This window comes from Venturia canescens, chromosome 7 (genome assembly GCF_019457755.1).
Source record: "Venturia canescens isolate UGA chromosome 7, ASM1945775v1, whole genome shotgun sequence".
Classification (NCBI taxonomy): domain Eukaryota; kingdom Metazoa; phylum Arthropoda; class Insecta; order Hymenoptera; family Ichneumonidae; genus Venturia; species Venturia canescens.
The window spans coordinates 18,586,242-18,607,386 of NC_057427.1; the positions used below are offsets into that span (position 1 = coordinate 18,586,242).

General features: G+C 42.2%; 2 protein-coding genes and 1 long non-coding RNA gene across 3 annotated transcripts; all 3 read left to right on the forward strand.

Annotated features, from left to right (window-relative positions):
- The first annotated feature begins 2,170 nt into the window (after window positions 1–2,170).
- LOC122413350 (uncharacterized) lies at window positions 2,171–3,397 on the forward strand. The gene has a single exon (XM_043423639.1). The coding sequence runs from the start codon at window positions 2,171–2,173 to the stop codon at window positions 3,395–3,397; it is 1,227 nt and encodes a 408-aa protein (XP_043279574.1).
- Window positions 3,398–4,821: 1,424 nt separating this feature from the next.
- Window positions 4,822–6,191, forward strand: LOC122413482 (uncharacterized). Its single transcript, XR_006261555.1, has 4 exons — window positions 4,822–5,164; window positions 5,387–5,438; window positions 5,855–5,991; window positions 6,077–6,191. It is a non-coding gene; the product is annotated as an uncharacterized lncRNA (long non-coding RNA).
- Window positions 6,192–6,928: 737 nt separating this feature from the next.
- LOC122413476 (DNA polymerase III PolC-type-like) lies at window positions 6,929–8,048 on the forward strand. The gene is made up of 2 exons (XM_043423851.1): window positions 6,929–7,263; window positions 7,345–8,048. The coding sequence occupies exons 1-2, from the start codon at window positions 6,930–6,932 to the stop codon at window positions 8,046–8,048; spliced, it is 1,038 nt and encodes a 345-aa protein (XP_043279786.1). The 5' UTR covers window position 6,929.
- Window positions 8,049–21,145: the final 13,097 nt, after the last annotated feature.

Genomic DNA, 21,145 nt, shown 5'->3' on the forward strand with positions numbered 1-21,145 from the left:
ACTCTCCGTGACGCGTGCGCGGTGCTCGTTGCTCAACGAGTGCGTCGAAATTCATCACCGGTAACTTGCGCGTGTGCTCGCGGAAATCCATGACTGAGTCGTCGGGGGTATAAATAGAGCGCTTATATACCCTCAGCCCCCATTCATCGGCGTGATGCGCACTGGACGAGGTCTCCTGAACAAGTTCATCAACCGACTGCCCATCGAACTGCACGTGCCAGGCTATCAGTACTGCGGACCTGGCACGAAATTGGCCGAGAGACTGGCTCGAGGTGATCCGGGAATCAATCCGTTGGACGCAGCGTGCAAGGAGCACGATATCGCGTACTCGCAGAACCGCGAGAACGTCGAAGCGCGCAACACTGCGGACCGACTGTTGGCCGACAGGGCGTGGCAGCGCGTGTTAGCGCGGGACTGCGGTGCGAAGGAGAGGCTCACCGCTTACGTCGTGGCGAACGCCATGAACGCAAAATCGAAACTCGGCATGGGCCTGAAGCGGAAGACCGCGACCCTCGCCCAAATTGTGAAAGCTGCCTCGCGATCGAGCGGCAATAATTCTCGCGAGATCATTCGATCGGCACTGAAGCAGGCTCGCGCTGCCGTGAAGAAGGCCGGCGGTAGGAGAAAAGTGCTAGTACCGCGCGTACTGCCAGTGCCGGAGAAAGTGGGCGGATTTTTACCCTTCCTGATTCCCCTCTTTGCCGGTTTGAGTGCGACGGGGGCACTGGTAGGTGGCGCTGCGGGCGTTGCCAAAGCTGTGAACAGCGCCAAAGCTGCCGAGCGTCAGTTGCGCGAGAATCGCAGACACAACGAGACGATGGAGGCTATCGCAATAGGCAAAGGGCTCTACCTCAAACCCCACAAAAAGGGTTTCGGCCTGGAGATGCAAAAAAAAAAGTCCGTCTGCCGAAACGCCCTCTAACGGACGCTGATCTGCTGAAGTACGCGCGAGAAATTCCCCACTTTCGCGGCGTATTCATGCGAAACGCCATGCCGAGGGGCGGACCGCGATTTCGCGAATGCGGCATCGTTAATCTCGACGACAAGGAGGGCCCCGGGACGCACTGGGTAGCGTATCGAAAGATCGGCAAGGACGTCCGCTACTTCGACAGCTTCGGCGATCTGCAGCCGCCTCGCGATCTCATGGATTACCTCGGCGTCCGCGAGGTCAAGTACAATCACTCGCGATATCAGAATTTCGGTACGTACGAGTGCGGCCATCTCTGCCTCAAGTTCTTATATAACCAGCTGTGAGCCGCCGCATCGACTCAGTCGCACGCGAAGCGACATGGGTGATTCATTGACCCTCAGTCTGACGGGAACGTCGTCGTTGCTGGAGGCGGAATACTTTCCACCGATCGAGCTTTCGCCCGGCAAGAACTACGTTCTCGGCCTGGTGGAGTTTCTCACCTTCAACTCCATACCCAACATCGATATCGGCAAGAACAAGTTCTACGCGGGTGACCAAGTGATCGTGTTGCCGACGGGCAGTTACGAGATCGATGACATCGCAACGTACTTGCAGGAAGCGCTTGCACCGCTAGGCATCTCCCTCAATCTCAAGCCCAACAACAACACGCTGCGCAGCCTGCTCAAGTGTGACCACAACGTAGACTTTCGTCCTGCCGACTCCATCGCGCCCCTGCTGGGCTTCGCCCCACGCGTACTGTCGGCCGATACGACTCACAGCTCCGACTTGCCTGTGGCTATTCTCAAGGTCAACGCATTGCGCGTCGAGTGCAACATCACGTCCGGCGCGTACATCAACGAGCACAAGGTTCACACGATTCACGAGTTCTTCCCGGCCGTGCCACCGGGATATAAGATCATCGAAGTCCCCTCGCAAGTCATTTATCTTCCGATCGCCGTCCGAGTCATTGATCATCTGCAACTGCGCATCGTCGATCAGGACGGAGCACTGGTGAATTTTCGCGGCGAAATCATTACCATCCGGCTGCATATCAGAGAAGTCAAGTAGACCATGGGCATCGTCTTCAACAGCAGAACCACTCCGGGCTATAAAAGAGCGACACCACATCGTCCAAGCATCAGTCGGCGAGGAGTGTCGAAAACGCTAACACGTCGCAACATTCAGTTCCTGCGGAGTCTCGGCCTTCGAGTCATCGGCGGTGGTGGAAGAAATTAACTTGCGTGATATTTTGCTGCTGGAATGGAAGAGGCTTTGGACGTTCATTCGCCCGTCGTATTCGACGAGTCCGTCACGCATTACGAGATTCACGCGCATCAACCCTACACTTCGTCGGGCTTCGCCAACAGCGACGAGATTCGCATATCCATCCAACATCAGGACCTCTGCGTCCTACCAGCCCGAAGCTCGCTGCACATCTGCGGTAGACTCAGCAAAGCCGATGGAAATGCCGTAACGGCCACACAATTGGTGAACAACGCCATCTTGCATCTGTTCGAGGAAATTCGTTACGAGATCAATGCCATCGAGATCGATCGAAGCAAAAATGTGGGTTTGTCCAGTCTCATGAAGGGATACGCCTCCTTCAGTCCCAGTCAGACGGCCATGCTTGAAAACTCCGGCTGGCTCGACGTTGCGGAGGCTCAACAGCTGAACAACGCCGGAGGATACTTCGACGTATGCATCCCACTCGCCATGATCCTAGGTTTCGCCGAGGATTATCGCAAGATCGTCATCAACGCGAAGCACGAGCTCATTCTCACGCGATCGAGGCACGACATGAATGCGATTCTTCAAACGGCCATCGAGAACGGCACCTTCGAGAATTACAAGATCGAAATCACGAGAATCGAGTGGTTGATGCCTTACGTGATGCTGGCGGACAAGCGCAAAATTCAGCTGCTCAGTCGCATTGACAAGGACATAGTCATGAGTTTTCGCATCTGGGAATTGTTCGAATATCCCGCGCTCCCGAGCACGACCAAACACGTTTGGACGGTGAAGACGTCGAATCAGCTGGAGAAACCGCGTTTCGTCATTCTCGCCTTCCAGACGAATCGAAAAGCCACTCGAACGGCAAACGCTAGCCGCTTCGATCACTGCGGCATTACCAACGTCAAACTGTTCCTCAACTCGCAGTGCTACCCTTACGGCAATCTCAATCTCGACGTGCAACGCAACCAGTACGGGCAATTGTACGAGATGTACTCCAACTTCCAAAGCGCGTACTACAACGAGAAGGATGCCGAACCCCTGCTGACGAAGGGTGACTTCATCGCGCATGCGCCAATCATCGTGATCGACTGTTCGAAACAGAACGATACCCTCAAGATGGCGCCGGTCGACGTCCGTATCGAACTCGAGGCCGATTCGAATTTTCCCGCGGGAACCACTGCCTATTGCCTCATCTTGCACGATCGCATCGTAGACTACAATCCCATAAGTGGCGACGTTAGGAAACGTCTGTAGTGGGGATGACTGAGGAGTGGGGATCCTCCTATAAAATGCGGGCGGCCGAGCGGAGTGCTCGGCATTCGTCATGGAGTACCTCGTGGACGTGCAGGGCTTCCAGTACCACAACTTCATAGTCAAAGAATTGGCCGTCGCTCCACTCAACTCGCCCGACTACCCGCTGGTCTTCCTGTTCCAACCACCGACGCCGTGGAGCGAGATTCCCGCCAGGTACAAGGGTGTAAATCTCTGGCTCGAACGCAACTATCATCGTCTGCGCTGGAGCGCCGGTGACGTACCCTACGACGAGGTCGAGAACGTGCTTCGCTCGGTTCTACGCGACGCGAGCACCGTCTACGTGAAGGGTGAGCAGAAACAACGGTGGCTCGAACAATTCGGGTTCAACGCGCGTGACGTAGTGGACTGCCCGTCGCTCAGGACCTCGTGCAAACTCGCTGCAGCATGCCCCCACCACGATTCACCCCATTGCGCACTGCGAAACGTTCTACTGTTGCGGATCTACCTTCACGAGTCGCGACCCTCTCTGGGGAGGTCATTGAAGCTGTGTCATCGGGGCGAACCTCTCTCAACCGCCGACATCGCCCAGCTGCCCAAGGAATTCATCGTGACCTTCGCCGCGTACAGCGTCGATGCTGCCTGGGAAAAATTGCCCGAGTCCCTCAAAATGGATCCTGAAGTTGCCGAGTGTCGACGATGCCGAGAGCATACAATGGAAAAATTGTTCGCGCCACTCAAAAGAGAATGTAAACTTTGTAAACTCGATTAAGGTAACTACTGTAATCCAGTGGAGTCAAATCACAGTCCGTGAAAAAAAAATTCTATAAATCCGTAAAAAATGTAAATGTAGTATATACGAGCTCCAGAGACTTTATTGTTTTCAAAAAAATATCTTAATGTTGGTTTATTAGTCAAATCTTAGAGGAATAACTAATAAAAAATTCTCATTTTTGCTATTGCCAACTGTTGAAATCGCCGAAAATAAAGCTTCACGAATGAATATAAAGTTGCTTGCGCGATTTGGCAACGTTGGAATATTCACTAGTTGGTAATGTCGTTTAACACTTCACGAATAGCGTTGTCCCCGAACGCTCAGTATTCAAAAAATGGCGACGCCTGAACCGCGTGTGCGTGATAAACAAGGCCAATTCTCGACAAAAAGAAAAGAAAAGTGGAAAGAAAATTTAGTTGCTGCCTGCAAACGGAGAAAAGTGCAAGAGGAGTTTCCATATGAAGTGCCTGAGGGACGTCGTATCATTGACATTGGTGTTTTGGGTTGTGAAATGTGGTGTCGTGAGTGCAACGTACCACTGTCGTTTCGGTACATAGCTGATGAAGCAAAAATCGGTCTCGCGAGTGTTTTTAAAATACGATGTCATGTATGTTTGATTCTTCGAGACGTGCATACATCAAAATGGATTTTTCGAAGCGATACCGGTGCCAGACAATACGTTGTAAACGTAAAAGCTGCTATTGGTAAGTTTATAACCTAAAATTCATATTTGATTCAAACCGACTACAGAATGCACACAAAAAAACCTTTTTTAAAATTCATTATGTTTTGAAAAATCTATTCTTAGGTATACTGGATGGTGGAATTGGTGCAACTCACTTGAATACCATTCTTTCCGAATTGAATGTACCACCCATTGATGATGGTACAATCAAACGTCATGAGCGATACGTAGGGAAAGCGATTGAGAAGACTGCAAAAGAAAGCTGCAGAAATGCCTTACGACAGGAAAAAAAATTATCCCAAACAGAATGGTAGGATAACAGTGTTTGTTTTGTACAAAATACAATTTTATGGCCCCTTAAATACTTAACATTAATGAAATATTTAAAATTTATGCATAAAGTATCAAGCTGTTAATTATCCTTTTCATGTCGTAATTTATGTCATTGATAGAATTTGATGATTTTTTTTATGAATACGCTAATCAACACCTTTTTCTATTGTTATAAATAACTGAGTTTCTGTGTTTTTAGATTGCCGCTCTGCGACTTCTGGATAGATGAACGATACATCGAGAAACTACAAGTAATATTCAGAAAGAAAGAGTGCTCTATTTTTGTTTCAGTTTTTATTTTCCACGCTGGGCTGTATTTTGATGTAACTATATTTTGGAGTGGACCCGATTTTACTTGCTCGTTCGGAATGGTTATTTTGACGACTATTTTTTCAGCATATAAAGACGGCGGTTGTGGCAACATATTCTTATCTCTGTTACTTAAGCACGGGTTACAAATCGCAAATTATTTTATTAACAGTATTAACACTGATTATTGTGGTGACATTTGGTACTATTGGAATTTATATGTGCTTGATATTTGCTTTTGAAAATAATATGCGAGGCGTGTGAACTGCGCATGTGGCTTGATTTACTATTTTCAACACTGTCTCGCTTTTTAAAATAATTTTCTGCACATTCCCTCTACACGAATTTTTTCCCACAGTTTCGACAATGCGGAAGAGCATAATGAAAGGCAACATGATCTGAAAGAAGTTCCACGTTCTCCAACGAAGATAAAAGTTTCGTTTGATGTCGGTTGGCAAAAAAAAGGGTCCGGTCGCTCTTACAATAGCTCCACAGGTGTTTTTTGACGTGACATTTCAATCTCGTTATGAGAATTCCAGAATGAAGATTAGATTCTATATTGCTATTTTGGTCGTTACAGGACACGGAATTGCAATTGGGTCTTTGAGCGGCAAGGTTGTGGGATACGCTACACGAAATAAACGCTGCGTTCTTTGTCAAAAAGGGCATAATCGGACTGATCACGATTGTAGAGTTAATCACTCAGGCAGTTCTAAATCGATGGAGCCACAAATAGCAGTTGAAATTATTACTAAAAATCCGATGTTGAAAGAAGAGCGTGTTCAAATTAGCACAATTATTGGGGACGACGATTCGTCTACTATTGCCAATGTACGACGTGAAGCAGAACATCGCATCGAAAAAGAATCGGATATAAATCATGCGACGTGCACTCTCTCTAAAGATATGTGGAGTATACGAATTCCCAGTCAAGTCATCGCTTATATGAAATATTGTTTCGGTTGCGTATTAAAAAAAAATAAGAACAACGTTGAAAATGTGAGAGCGGGTCTTCTTACAATTGTCCCGCATGCTTTTGATGATCACGACAACTGTAGCAGAACATGGTGCAAGTACAAAGATGATCCGGCTAAGTTCAAACACAAGTTGTTACCGGGAGGAAAAGGTCTTACAGATCCGCAAATGAAGGCCACGCTAATAACGATCTTCAACAAATTCGTCGCCAATGCCGAAAAACTCGCACCATGTGGCTCCACCCAAGCTAACGAAGCTTTTCATACAATTGTCGCGAGTAAAGCTCCAAAATCTCGACATTACGGAGGATCTGAATCGAATGATTTTCGTGTTGCTGCTGCCGTTTGCCAGAAAAATTATGGAACTGGTTACGTCGTTAATATCCACAAGCAACTTGACATCTCTCCAGGGAAGAATACTGAAGAATTTCGAAAAAAAAAGACGAGAAGCGGAAAGCCATGAATGAATTTTCGAAGACAATCCCAGCTAAAAGGAGACGACGACAATTATTCCAGGCTCGACAGAGAACAAATAACAGCGCTGAAAATAAAGAAGGCATTACTTATTCATCTGGATGCGGGCTGAGCGCAGTCGTTGACGTTGACGATTGTGTACCTCTACGAAACGAAGTAATCCCCAATGGAAGCACCTTTATATATTTTGACCTTGAAACAACGGGCCTCAACAAGTCCTCTGAAATAATTCAAATATCAGCAAAACGTGGTTCCGATGAATTTAATGAATATATTCTCCCAAGTAACGACATTTCTCGAGCGGCATCTATCATTACTGGTATGAATTTTTCGTTAATGATTTTTGTCGGCATTGGTATTGAATTTTACTTATTTTTAAACAAAATTTTGATTATTTTAGGGTTGACTGTTGAAGGTGGTGAATTGCATTTACACGGACAGCAATTAGCGACCGTACCACGAAGAATTGCAATGCAGCGATTTCTAAACTTTTTGATGCCAGGTCCAGTAATACTCGTAGCTCATAATGGCCATAGATTCGACACACCCAAGCTACTTGGAGAAGTACAGAGTCTTGGATTTTTGTCAGAGCTTCAAAAAATCGTTTACGGTTTTTGTGATAGCCTGCCGGCGTTAAGAAAAAAGCTTCCGGAAAGGGTTAAATTGAAGCAGTCCTTCCGATTATCAACTTTGGCCGAAGATTTAATAGGAGAATCTGCTTCTACTGGATCCCATAATGGAGCTGTCGACGTAAGAATGTTGGAGGAAATAGTTCGAGTTTCAGGCATTACTAACGAAGAACTGCGAGCCGAAACAAAAACAATTAACACCATTCTTTTTGCTGAGGCGCAAACTGCAAAAATAAAATTAAATAAAAGTAGTTTTGAGTGCATTACTGAAGGAATTTCTATGGGAATGAAAACAAAAATGGCTAAAGCTGGGCTGTCAATCGAGCACTTGAAAAAATCTTTTTCCGAAGGTGGTGAAGAAGCTATAAAAGTCCTCTTGGCATCAGATGTTTCTGGCTGCCCTCGTGTAACAAAAAATAAAAAAGTTATTGAAAATATTACAACACAAATAAAAAAATTATTTGATAAACCGTAATCAAAGTTCTTCATTAATTTCCTTTTTCCTATTACACTTCGGATGGGGCTCAAAAGTTAGAAGGCCTAGAATAGCGAACAGGCGTTCTGTATATCTATATATGCATATATAGATATACAGAATGCCTGTTCGCTATTTTAGGCGTTCGAACTTTTGAGCCCCACCCGTATTCATGTAGTATCATGTATATAATTGGGTACTTCACCTACTGCAATGGAAAATATTCATAAAAATTATTCAAAATGACCGCCCGAAATGAGGTTATGAGTCGTCTCTCCTATGAAAGCGCTGTTGCCAAATTTCAATGGTCGACTAGTCGGAACGAACCTTTTACTGGCACTCTACGTACTTTATACTCGAATATCTCATTTACCCGATGGTGAACATACGTTTTTTTTTCACACCGTGTTTCTCATATAACAACTAATATAATAAAAATATTTCTGACATGAAATCTTTTCTGTAAAGTGCTTGAAAAGTCCTCTTATTTACAAATATTTTGGTTTCCCTATGTGTTTCCGTGCAAAACGAAAGAATTTCGAATAATCATATCTCCGTTATAAAATGGTCAATATTCTTCAAATTAATTGAGAACACGCATAATATCATGTAAAATGACATAGTTCGGTTTCAAAAACAAATCTTTGTTTTCGCTCATACAGTATCTACCTTAAGTGAATAAAAAAATCTTTTTTATAATTGTGTGTCCGTGATCTTACTCAATAACTATCCCGATATTTAACTATCCCGATATTTAACTATTCCGATATTTAACTATTCCGATAGTTAACTTTAACTATTTCGCTAGTTAACAATTCCGCTCGGGGTTGCCGACTTGTATCCGCACACGAGATCTCCACTATCCAAATCGCCATCGGCGCGAACTTTACGGCGCGCGGACTTTGAATCCGTTCGAGGTTTGTTTGGGCTCAGTTCGATGTTTGGGTTAGAGAGGTCATCCTTTTTACCGACCGTTTGGGAGGCCATCTTTATTACCGACCGTTTAGGAGGCCATCTTTATTACCGGCCGTTTGGGTCCATCTATCGGCATTTACGCGAACTATACGGCGCGCGGACTTTGAATCAGTGCGATGTTTGGGTTTGTTTGGGTTAGAGCTCAGTTCGATGTTTGGGTTAGAGCTCAGTTCGATCACATGTTTGGGTTTGTTTGGGTTAGAGCTCAGTTCGATGTTTGGGTTTGTTTGGGTCTGTTTGGGTATGTTTGGGTTTGTTTGGGTTTGTTTGGGTTAGAGCTCAGTTCGATCACATGTTTGGGTCTGTTTGGGTTTGTTTGGGTTAGAGCTCAGTTCGATCACATGTTTGGGTTTGTTTGGGTTAGAGCTAAGTTCGATCACATGTTTGGGTTTGTTTGGGTTTGTTTGGGTTAGAGCTCAGTTCGATGTTTGGGTTTGTTTGGGTTTGGTTGGGTTTGGGCGGCCATCTTTATTACCGGCTGTTCGGGTTTGGGCGGCCATCTTTATTACCGACCGTTTGGGTTTGTTTGGGTTTGAGCAGGGAATCTACTTTACCGACGGTCGGTAAGGTAGATTCCTACATGGTGCGGAAGCGGCATAGCTCTACTACTATGACCCCTTCGTACTTCCCCGTGCACGGCGAGAAAGCTAAACATTTCAGACATCTACTTACGTACATTTTAACCTTATCCGTCATTTTGGGAAACCAATAATTTTGTTTCAAAGCGGAACAGACCTTTTCCGGACTCAAGTGTCCCATACCGTCGTGATATCGGTGGATGACACTATTTTCCATCGACTCCGGCACATAAAACACTACTCCACCGTCCCCTTTCTTATATATCACGCCGGTTATCATTTCGAACGAACTATTTTCTGATTTCTCGAGTTGACTCTTGATCAACACGATTTTTGGGTCTGTATTTTGGCTGCAAACGAGGTTGAGCTCCATCGAATTATCTTCAACTACATGAACCAGATTATGCTCGCGACTCAGTGCGTCTACATGTTTCATGCGACTTCCCTTTCGATGCTCAATTCGATACTGATAATTTTCGAGCTCTAAAACCCAACGCGCTATTCGAGGATTTACGTCCTTTTTTTCAGAGTTTGAGCGACCGAGTTGCAGTCCGTTACGACTTTAAATTCGACGCCATGGAGATATATTCTAAATCTACGTAGTGCGTATATTATCGCTAGAGTTTCCAACTCAAAGCTATGCAATTTGCTCTCTGCTTCACTTGCTCGTTTTGAGAAGTACAAAATTGGGTGAAAACAATTATCGGACTTTCGTTGCATCAATATCGCGCCAAACCCCAGTGAGCTTGCATCCGTGTGTAATTCAGTTTCGTCTAGTGGGCTGTACAGGGCAACCACGGGCACACTTATGAGTGCTCTTTTGAGCGTTTCGAACGACTCTAGTTCTTCTTTTCCGAATTTGAACTCAACATTCTTTTTCAAAAGTTGATACATTGGAGCTGCAATTATTGAAAAATTGTGTACAAATTTTCTAAAATATGCACACATGCCAAGAAATGATTGAACAGCACGGAGATTACGCGGTATCGGGAACTGTGCTATTGCTGCAACTCCGTCGCTCGTTGGACTAACCCCTTTTTCAGAAATGTGGTAGCCCAGATAATCGATTTCTGTTTGTAAAAACTTGCATTTATCTATGCGTAATTCGAGTTTATTTTCGACCAGTAGTTTGAAGGTCTTTTTAAGAACACTTAAGTGCTCATCAACAGATTCAGTCGCGACCAAAAAATCGTCCATGTAGGCAACAATTTCTCTCGCCTTTATTAGATCAGCCAAAACCTCGTTTATATGCCTTTGAAATTTCGATGGGGCCGTTTTTAGACCAAAAGGCATCTTACAATACTCGAATTGACCGAGAGGGGTTACGAACGCCGTATACTTTATTGATTTTTCGGCTATCAACACATGATGAAACCCGTCTCGTAAATCGAGTAGACTGAAAAATCTTTTCCCACTCAGAGCGTCAATCAGGTCTTCGATCAAAGGCAGGGGATAATTATCACGTGCTATAAGTTTGTTTAGTGTTCGGTAGTCAACACAGAGTCTGAGATCTCCAGTTTTTTTCTTTACGAGGACTATGGGCGATGCATAGTCAGAATTACTTTTTCGAATAACACCATTTGCTAGTAGCTTATCCAAAATTACCCCCAACGCATTTTTTTCTGCAAAAGAAAGACGACGCGGTGCAAAATGAAAAGGATTCTGATCTTTTAATGTTAGAGTTAATTCTGCTTGGATCTTAGGAACTTCTGGACGCTCTGGTTCTACATAATCAGTCTCAAAAATTTCACGAACAGCTTCTTGTATCTCCGGCGACAGGGCAGCGTTTATTTCTAATATATCGCTCGTATGATTCGTGTTTACAACGTCAATATTCATTATTTCCCTAACCGCCGAGTCTATTGAGTGTATTTCGTTTTTCTTCTTATCTACCGGCGCAGAACTTGATGGGCAATCTTTCGAAAAATGACCGATCTCATTACACTTGAAACAAGCCTTGTCCTTCGACGGTTGTTTGCACACCGTGACCAAGTGGCCGGTCATGTTACAGTTGTAACACCGTATAATCACTCGTTGATCATCGTTCGCAGGTTTTTTCTGACGATTCACAGTTGACTTGGACGGGTCTTGACGAATGGAGATTTTTTCAAACCCTCTAAGTAGTTCGTCTACCGTGTTGAACCTCTGCATATGAGCTTGATTTCTCAGACTCACAACCGGAATACCCTCAACGGTGTGTTCCACGATTTCTTCGCTGTCAACCGAAATTTTATTAGCTAATATCATTTTCTCGTGAACGTAATAACTGAATGTCTCATCTGGTTTCCAAATTCGCGTTTCGAATTGACGACGACGAGTCACACGGTCCACAGAAGCACCAAACATTTGTTTTAGTTCGCTCATTAACTGATCAACGTCCATCTCAATGAAATCCGGCTTTGAATGGAACCATCTTTGAGCTTTCTCTTTTAGTTTGGATGCGATCAAAATTCTCGTCGAATTTTCGTCAAGATTATACGTGTTCTTTAACAACCTCACTTGTTTTTCCCAATTATTGAAGGAATCACCTTTGCCATCGAACTCAGGAAGTAGATCACGAATTTTCGTGACACTACAGTCGGATCGAGGTTGGTTGTGAAAAACTGGATTCTGCATTCGGGGAGGATCTGATGAGCTACCAACCATGGGTGAACGACGTTCAGACAAGCGCGATTGTTCGCGTAAAAGTTCGTTTTCTCTTTTCGCGATATCCAATTCTCGTGCCATAAGCGCCGCCTCTCTACGTGCGATTTCCAATTCTCTTTCTAGAAATTCACGATGCTTTTCTGCTAAATCATTCGACTGCGCGTCAACATAAGTCTCGTTATCGTTCCCTCCCTCTATTGTTTCTCCTGAGCCCAAACCACCATTCCCCGCTCCTAGTTGCTCAAGCCAGGTACCTCTCGGATCGGCTTCCATCAGTCTGTTTACCAATTCCGTCTTTGATCCTGTTATCTTCAAACCATTTTTTGCAAGAATTTCCTTGAGCGTCGGAACGGTCAATTTATGTGGATCCATATTTCGATTTCCAATATTCTGTAATGATGCGGACGATACGACGACGAACAGAATGTAAACGAGTATTCGTTAGTCTCTCACAGTTTCTGCGTACTATATTTTGTTTTCATAGCGTGAATCCGACACTGTCCAGAATAATGCGGCTAAACTGTTTTTCACGAAAACACCTTTTGTTTTCACCAATGTTATAGCAGATTTCTTATAACTAACAGAGATTTTGAATATCTTGATAGACTCGGTACGGTTCCTCTTATCATTTCACGGGTTTTTCACCAGAATTTATAAACGACGACCGCGAAACGTTCTCGAGATATTAGCACACAGCTTTTAGCACACAGCTTTAGCACACAGCTTTTAGCACACAGCTTTTAGCACACAGCTTTTTAGCACACAGCTTTTTAGCACACAGCTTTTAGCACACAGCTTTTTAGCACACAGCTTTTAGCACACAGCTTTTAGCACACAGCTTTTATACTACGATACAACGACTTACTCAACTTTTCGTTGTTCACACGTAGCTCGCTCGACTCCCACGAATTTCATATTTTTTCTTTTCCGTGAAAATGAACGACAATCGACCAAGATTTTACGTACTTTATCAACTCGGCTTCGAGTCGATCCCACTTCTGAGATGTAAGGATAGAAAATTAGACGAGACTAGTGTCATTCACGTGTATGTATATATTTCACATGTTGAACTCGTCAGTTTGCGAGCACGGTAACAACTAACTATCTCGAAACCTCTTGCCTCGTTCGGCCGTCGTCATCGTGAATGTTTACGAATTCCGCAGAATTCGTAAGTACATAGTGGGAGAAATAATAATGATGATACCTCAACATAAAGGTACCACCTTACAGAACGACCGGATCTAGACTAGTCAATCAATATGGAGATCGATGAAGACGCGCCGTGGGCATGCGCCACACGTCGCGTCGACCGCACCCGAATTGCTTGTTGTAACGCTCCGAGCGGGAATTATAGTAACTATTATTTCGAATGATTTAGTTTTGGGTGGGTTCGATTGATAAGGAGTTGAAACTCGCCTTGCGAATTTCTCTTCAATAACTCAAGACAAAGATTTAAATGTTTGATGAATATATTGACGAAAATATAGATCTTGACTCTTCGGCTGACAACAATGTTCTCTCTAATTCTATTCCGTTCGACTTTTAGTCTCACAAATCTTTTGATTCTCACGCGCAGACTCCGTACGCTCCGTTCATATGCGGACCAATCACGTTGTTCTTCGTTCTCCCACTCATTCGAATTCTGGGGTCTCGCGACCCACGCCTCGGTTTCACACGCTCGCTTCACAATGACACAATGCCCTTATTATTCTAGGTCCTTAGCATAAGAGTGACGAAGGATATGTCCTAACCTAATGTTTATAAGATGGAAGTGGGTAAAAGTATCGTATTGGAATACTAGAACTATTTATATAAGAAATCAAAGAAAGCCTTATTTCGATACATTTCAACGTATGGAGATTATTATAATGTAAACTATAAGAATGAGTTAGTCAATACGTTCATATTTCTTATCGACTAGCGGTTATTGTTTATGCTATACTTATATATTAGTCACCCAAGTCCGTCACGTTCCTCTCATTTGTTAATATTTCAATGATCAAATTATCAAATCCGTATGAAATGCTAAAGTACGAAATTCGCAAATTCGCGGTTCTTAGCGCAGAAATCAGCGCACTCTGGTGACGAATTACGCATTCGTCACATTGTCCAGTACGTGTTGACCCCCCGCGAGAGCGTGAGAACTAGAGCACGGAAAGCCCATTGTCTCACGTTTCCCGAATTCCCGAGCCCGCAAGCTAGCGACGCCCGCGGTGGGGCGAGCACTCGAGCCCGAGAGCGCTCGCTAGCACCGAAGCCTCGCTAATTCCCGAACAGATATGTAAAAAAAATTACGAAACCAACTGTAAATAATTTCAACACAATTAAGAAAAGCTTTCGCAAATCATGAAAAAAACATTATATTTAGAAAAAATACAAATCCGTAATTATATTGTAAGGAAAAAAAATTCAAATAGAACGTGAGAAATTCATTCCTACGGGAAGCATCTGGAACTTCAAAAAGTTCTAGTGAATCAAAAAGTTACCAAAAAATCGCATCAAAGGTAAAAGTCATTTGTTACTCTATGGTGGCAGAGACTTAGAAGAAAATCGATTCTTCTCAGACTTTCAGGATCCCTTGGTATTTACAATATTCGACGTCGATTTCGTGTCGGTACAAATTATGTTTGAATATGTGCTAAAAGTACTTGTCCGGCCCACCACAGGAACCCATATGTTTCTTCATAGTCTTCACGATTCCGGGGGATCGGTTTATCTGAGATCAAAAAACAAAGGAGTGTTTTGATTTGTAAAGCAGTGGTTATTACCTGAATCAAAATCATACAGAAATATGAAAAATTGAAAGATTTGTCCGTTTTGAAACACCTGATTTAAATTTTCCAAAAAGTTGCATAGCTCAATAATCCTTCAATTTTTAATATTTCTGTATGATTCTGTACGTTCAGGTGATAGCCACTGCTTTACAAGTCAAAACGCTCCTTGGTTTTTTAATCGCAGATAAACGGAACCTCCGGAATCGTGGAGACCATGCAGATGGTTTCCTTTGAAGTAGTTTTACACCGAATAAACCCGAAATATCAGAGTTAGAAAATTCTACCATAGAGTTGAATACCATTGAATGAAACCTTCAAATTTCAAAAGTCTATATTTTTTATCCTTGCCGCAAAAAAAATCGGGGAAAAACGCCAAAAAATGCGGCTCCCACGGGGGGTGACCCCCTTAAGCCAAATCAGTTTTTTTTTTTGAAAATAAAAATCGTTTTATTGAACATGCAAGTTGGTTTAGGTATATTCATGCACACTAGGGTCATTGTTATTTGGGATCAAAATTTTACCGTTTCTGCGCCCTAAATCGGTTCGAAATACATAAAAAGAATGCTGTAATTTTTTCATATTTTTAAAACAATGCTTAACCCTCGACCATGGGAGTTGAAGTTTTTCGTTTATGATACATGGAATTTTTCTGCGTTTGTAGTCACGATTTTACTATGGACCTCAATACGTTTGGAAAATCTTAAAATTTTCAGAAATTACTTCACAAGCATGTTGCTACACGGAAAAAATTTCCAATACTCCTACCCTCAAAATGTTGTATAGCATCACCATATTAACCCATTAATGCGCAAAATAACAATTTTGGACACTCAATTTCAAGTACACATCAGTTTTAAATGAGGAACAAAAAATAAAATCTTCAAAATCTGGCATAGCAAGTTTCTCAGGGTGCTTTTTCAGAATATGGCATTTATTTTGTAAAATTAAATAAAAATCTTCATTATTTTTGCGTTTTGAATTGAAAAGTCAAGAATTTTTGACGTTTTTTTTTCTTTAAATCGATTCCCGTTACTGTCGCTGTACTCAAATAATCATACTATCGCCAGCAAAAGTGTTCTCAATGACTGACCTTTACAGAACACTGGTGATGAACACTTTTTTCTCACTCGATTTTTGCAAAATGGCGGTTTTCGCAAAACAGCATGATGAAAATTTGCATGATTTTTTTTCTCGAAAGTCTCAACATAACAAAGAAATGTTCCACAACAAAAAGTATAGAGAATCGTCTAAAGAATACGTGTGATTTTTTTCAAAATTTTTCTAGCTATTTTTTTATTTTTCAATTTCGATGTTTTGTAAAATTTTAAAAGCTCTGAAAAGATTCACACGCATTCTTAGGATGATTCTCAAACAATTTTTGTTATGTAACATTTTTTTTAAAGCTGAAACTTTTTGAGAACAAAATTATAAACCTATTTATTGTGCGATGGAAAATAATTTTTTTTCAAAAAGTTTCAACTTTAAAAAAAAATTTGATATAACAAAAATTGTTGAGAATCATCCAAAAAATATGTGTGACTATTTTCAGAATTTTAAAAAATTTTCCAAAAAAATACAAAAATAGCTAGAAAATTTTTGATAAAAATTAGACGGATTCTTTAGATGACGCTCAATACTTTTTGTTCTGTAACATTTCTTTGTTACGTTGAGATTTTCGGGAAAAAAATCACGCAAATTTACATCATGCTGTTTTGAAAAAACCGCCATTTTAGAAAGACTGAGCGAGGAAAGAGTATTTATACTGTAACGAATTTTTCCCGGGGAGGTACGATTCGTCCCTTCCCGGCTCACTCACCTCGCCTCGCTCTACTCTCCGACTACGAGAATGGACTGGGCGCCAGGTACGAAGTACCGCCGAATGAATCGACTTGAATTTTGTCGGATCTCACGATGGGAACGTAATGTAAAATCAAAGTGTAGAGTGCACGAGGGAAACAAGTGACCGAGGATGGTTCGACTACTCAGGTCAGCTGAGGTACAAAAGGTAGAGGGGGGGGATCCTTGAGGAAGAGTAACAATTCATAACGCGACAAAAAAAAATGTAACCGATACAAAACAAACGATTCAGAAAAAGTTTCACAATTTATTCGAAAGTTCGATGAATAAACCAGAGTACAGGAAGAGATACATCAGAATGAGAGTGGATGCGATATAAAATAAAATCGGGAGGAAAAGTAATTCGCTAATGGGTCCGATCGTACAACCCTTATGTCTTGCACCGTGACGAGGAAATCCGCGCGCGGCGGGCGCGAATCCGCCGGGTAAGAACAATTAGCGATTCGCCTCGCGATCTCACAGGTGCCAGAGATAACCGACAACTGATGCTCTGACATGGCAGGTAAAAGGTAACCAGCGACCCGACAAGCAGGGCTGTAGGTAGTAGGCAAAAGATAACATCAGAACGAACGGTGTCGTAGGTAATTCAAGGCAAAAGGTAGCGGCACAGGCTCGACCGTGAGGGGGTGGAGAATAAGATAATAGGAAAGAAAAATTAACATCGAAATGGGGTGAGAAAGTATCGAAGTTTAGGACGTAATATCGCTCGCAAAAAGGTATCAGAAAATGACCAAAGCGTCACACACAGTAGATATCGTAAAGCGAAGGCTCAGACAAAAGAAAGAATCGAGAAATATTCAGCGCAAAAGATAGAAGATACTGCCGTATAAACGACGCGCGACTACGCGAGCTAGAGAGACGGAACGAAAACAAAGGCGCGAACGAACAGGCCGGCGAGAGCCTCGGCGCGTGCAGGGAGAGAGAGAGAGAGCAACGTTACTGCGTGGAAGGTTCCAGTAGCGGGATTCTGTAACTCGTTATGCCTATAACGAATCGGAACGTTATGGTAACGATAGCGACGTCTGCCGAATGTAACGACAAACGGATAACGACTGTATGATTCCGTAACTCCAAATAGCGTTGCCTCGACGTTACAGAATGCGATAACGAAACGTCGTTATTTAACGTCGTCGTTATGTTTCAAGCCTTTGCGGAAGTGACATTGACTATGTGAAATAGTAAAATCTTTCGTTGGTTGATGTTGAGAACCACCGGCATTTTAGTAACTTCTTATAAATAACTAGTAATTGTCGAATGGGAAGCATTGTTTACAAATCGTGTTTCTTTGTGCCTTTCATGGTTTTTAATCTCAATGGTGCCTTTGTTGTTGCATGTACTTTGACGTGATTTTCGATATTTATAAGTAAAAAAATTATTTCATTCGACAATAGCTCCACAATCGCAGTAAGTAAATACGTTTGTAACGAAAATATTTAATACATATATTATAATATGACAGGTAGAATTGTAGGTTATACATACGTATTTAGGACCGAGTTTTCTATCACCCGGTGAATTTTATTAGATTTTATCTTATAGTTAAAAGTCTGTTATCCGATGTTACAACCTGCAGGTAGAATTTTCCTGAAAATGGAACAATCATCCGTAAATTCGTAGTTAGTATATTGTAACGTAACGGTCTTGCCGACCCGGCCTGAACGCCGCCATGCGTCGGTTCGAGCTACCTTAATTTTAAAAGGAGCAGGTATGAACGAGACGAGAGACGAGAATTGTGTTGATAAGATAACAAAAAGAATTTATTAAACAATACTTGTGTGTTTTTACAAAATGATACGCGTTTTTATTTTTAATCTTTGTTTGTCCGCGTTGTTTGACCAAGTCAGGCGAGAAAAGACTCGAAAGACCCGGAAAAACGGAGCGTTTTTCTGTATGAAATTTCGATTGAATTTTCAAATTTGTTTTCGTTTTTGTTTATACAATAAAGGACGCTTTATGGTCTATCATGCCCCCTGCTTATTCTGTTTTCTTTCCTTTCCGCTTGCATGAGATTTTTCAGAAAAAAAAAGCAAACAAAATAATGAAATTCGCAACACTAATAATTGACAACCGATGTCCTGTAATCCTATACCGCTTGAACCTGGATTTTCATGCTTCCTAGTAATTCAAGAGTGTTGTACGCTTTAGTTTTTACAATTTCTCAATTTGTGATCGCTTGGACGCTATACAAACTCTAGTCTCACCGCTGCCTCTTGAATTAACGCTTTTATTCGCTTGTTATTGTTCTTATTGATTATAATTTGATCGGACGATATATTTTGACTTTGAAGTCTTACAATGGTTCAAATGAACTGTAGATTATTGAATTATTCAATTTTAATGCTAATTTCTTCGTTCGACCCAACCAAATCGGATCAATTATAAAACAATTTTGAATTTAAGAATAATTAATCATAAAATCATTTATTTATCGCCTCTATTCTCAATAAAACCCAAAGAAATGCGAGGTGGAAAGTTTGTGCTTGACCACGGGCCTCAAACGTTGCCGAATGACGCCAATGCTCATAACACAAGACAGGTTAGGATGTGAACCCCAGACCACGGGCTCGATACGTCGCCGAGTCTCGCCAATGTCCTGAGCATTCACTAGGTTAGGTAATTTTGCCCACGGACCACGGGATCTATACGTCACCGAGTCTCACCAATGTCCCGTGCAGCGAAAATTCGGAAATTATAGGTTAAGTGGAATGGACCCTGGACTACGGGATCGATACGTCGCCGAGTCTCACCAATACCCCAGGCATCCAAAGGAATAGTAGGAAAAAGGATTTTTAGGTTTTACCAGAATAGAGTGTATTTTGCTATTTGATGTTAGGAAAGCCCTTCTAGGAGATCCGAGTTGGTTCTAGAGGTAGGGTGAACTGCCTCTCGAATGAGCCGTGCGCCCACTCTTATACCCCGTTCCCCACTCTAAATTCTCTCAAACGCCGAATTTCTCTATTTCGGACGCGTTCTGCGCATTCCTTTGTAACGGGCTTCACAATTGGCCCGCTGCCTTAATTCGCGCCTTGTTATTGGCTGATTGCTATTTTTACCGATGCGCCGAATTCCGCTTTGATTAATTTTCAGCTCAGCATGATTTTCAAATAATGAAATTACAATGTCAATTGTTGTTGTTTAATTATTTGAGTGATTTGGCTTCATTGTTTCATTTAATATCATTTAATTTAATTTTATTTGAAAAATCACAAAAAGTCACGTTCGGGTTCCTATAGCCCATGAACGCTTAGCCCCGCGCATGCGCTGTGATCAAGCATCTCACTCTATTTGAAATAACACAAATTTTCTACAAGCTTTAATCTTTTCTCTATTTTTCTTTGATAGCGGCTATTTTTCCCGACATTTTGAGACTAATTACGCTCATATTGATAAATAAAAAGTTTGAAAACAATTAGAATAAAGAAATTATGATTTAGTTTGATTTCTTGTCAAGTGGCGCTGTTCGGAGCGTTGCCCGCCGGCTCGCTCGGGCCTTTGTGCCAGTCGCCAACATGGCCGCCGGTTGGGACGCACGCCCGTCATCGCGCCGCGATGTTTTTCGCACGCGTGGTATTAGATAGTTCGAGCGACCTCGGGCCGCTACGCGAGTGTTACGTCTCAATATATATATATATATATATATATATATTTGCTTAAGTACATCAAACACTATAAAAATACTTCAAAAAAGTAAAAAAAGAACGCCAAGTATTAAAAAACCGCCCCTCTAGTTTCGAATGATCTTTACTATATTTTCAGTAAATGAAAAATTTCCTTACCCATTATTTATTGCTAAAATGACATAGTAGGATGAACATAGTAGGATGATCAAGATAAGAAAAAAAATATGAGATCATTTTAGCATAGCCAAGGATTTTGAATAAATTTCGATTTCTGCGAAGAATCATGTTACACCTCCAACTGTACTGGCTAAAGAGTTTTGTGACTTCAAGCGTTCCCAGAATGATTTTGCGATTAAGATATTGTTATTCTAATTTAATGCACAAATTCACTGTCAGAATTACACACAAACTTGGCGTGGATGGTTTTCAAATGGAAGCTCGGGAAGACACGATTGATCAAATATACTATTAAAAATTAATGGTTTGATGAATAAAATAGATTCCTGAGATAGTGTATAGATGAAAGAGATTAATGAAGAAAAAAAATAATTAGCAAATATGAATGATTTAATGAATTATTACACAATAAATATCCAGGCGAATGGTTTAAATTATTGAATCAACAAACGAATAGAATGTGGAGAAAG

Excerpts from the sequence above, each read along its gene's own strand:
- LOC122413350 (XM_043423639.1), top strand. The coding sequence starts at position 2,171 with ATGGAAGAGGCTTTGGACGTTCATTCGCCCGTCGTATTCGACGAGTCC.
- LOC122413476 (XM_043423851.1), top strand. The coding sequence starts at position 6,930 with ATGAATGAATTTTCGAAGACAATCCCAGCTAAAAGGAGACGACGACAA. Across the intron at positions 7,264-7,344 it reads AGCGGCATCTATCATTACTG|GGTTGACTGTTGAAGGTGGT; the intron begins GTATGAATTTTT and ends TGATTATTTTAG.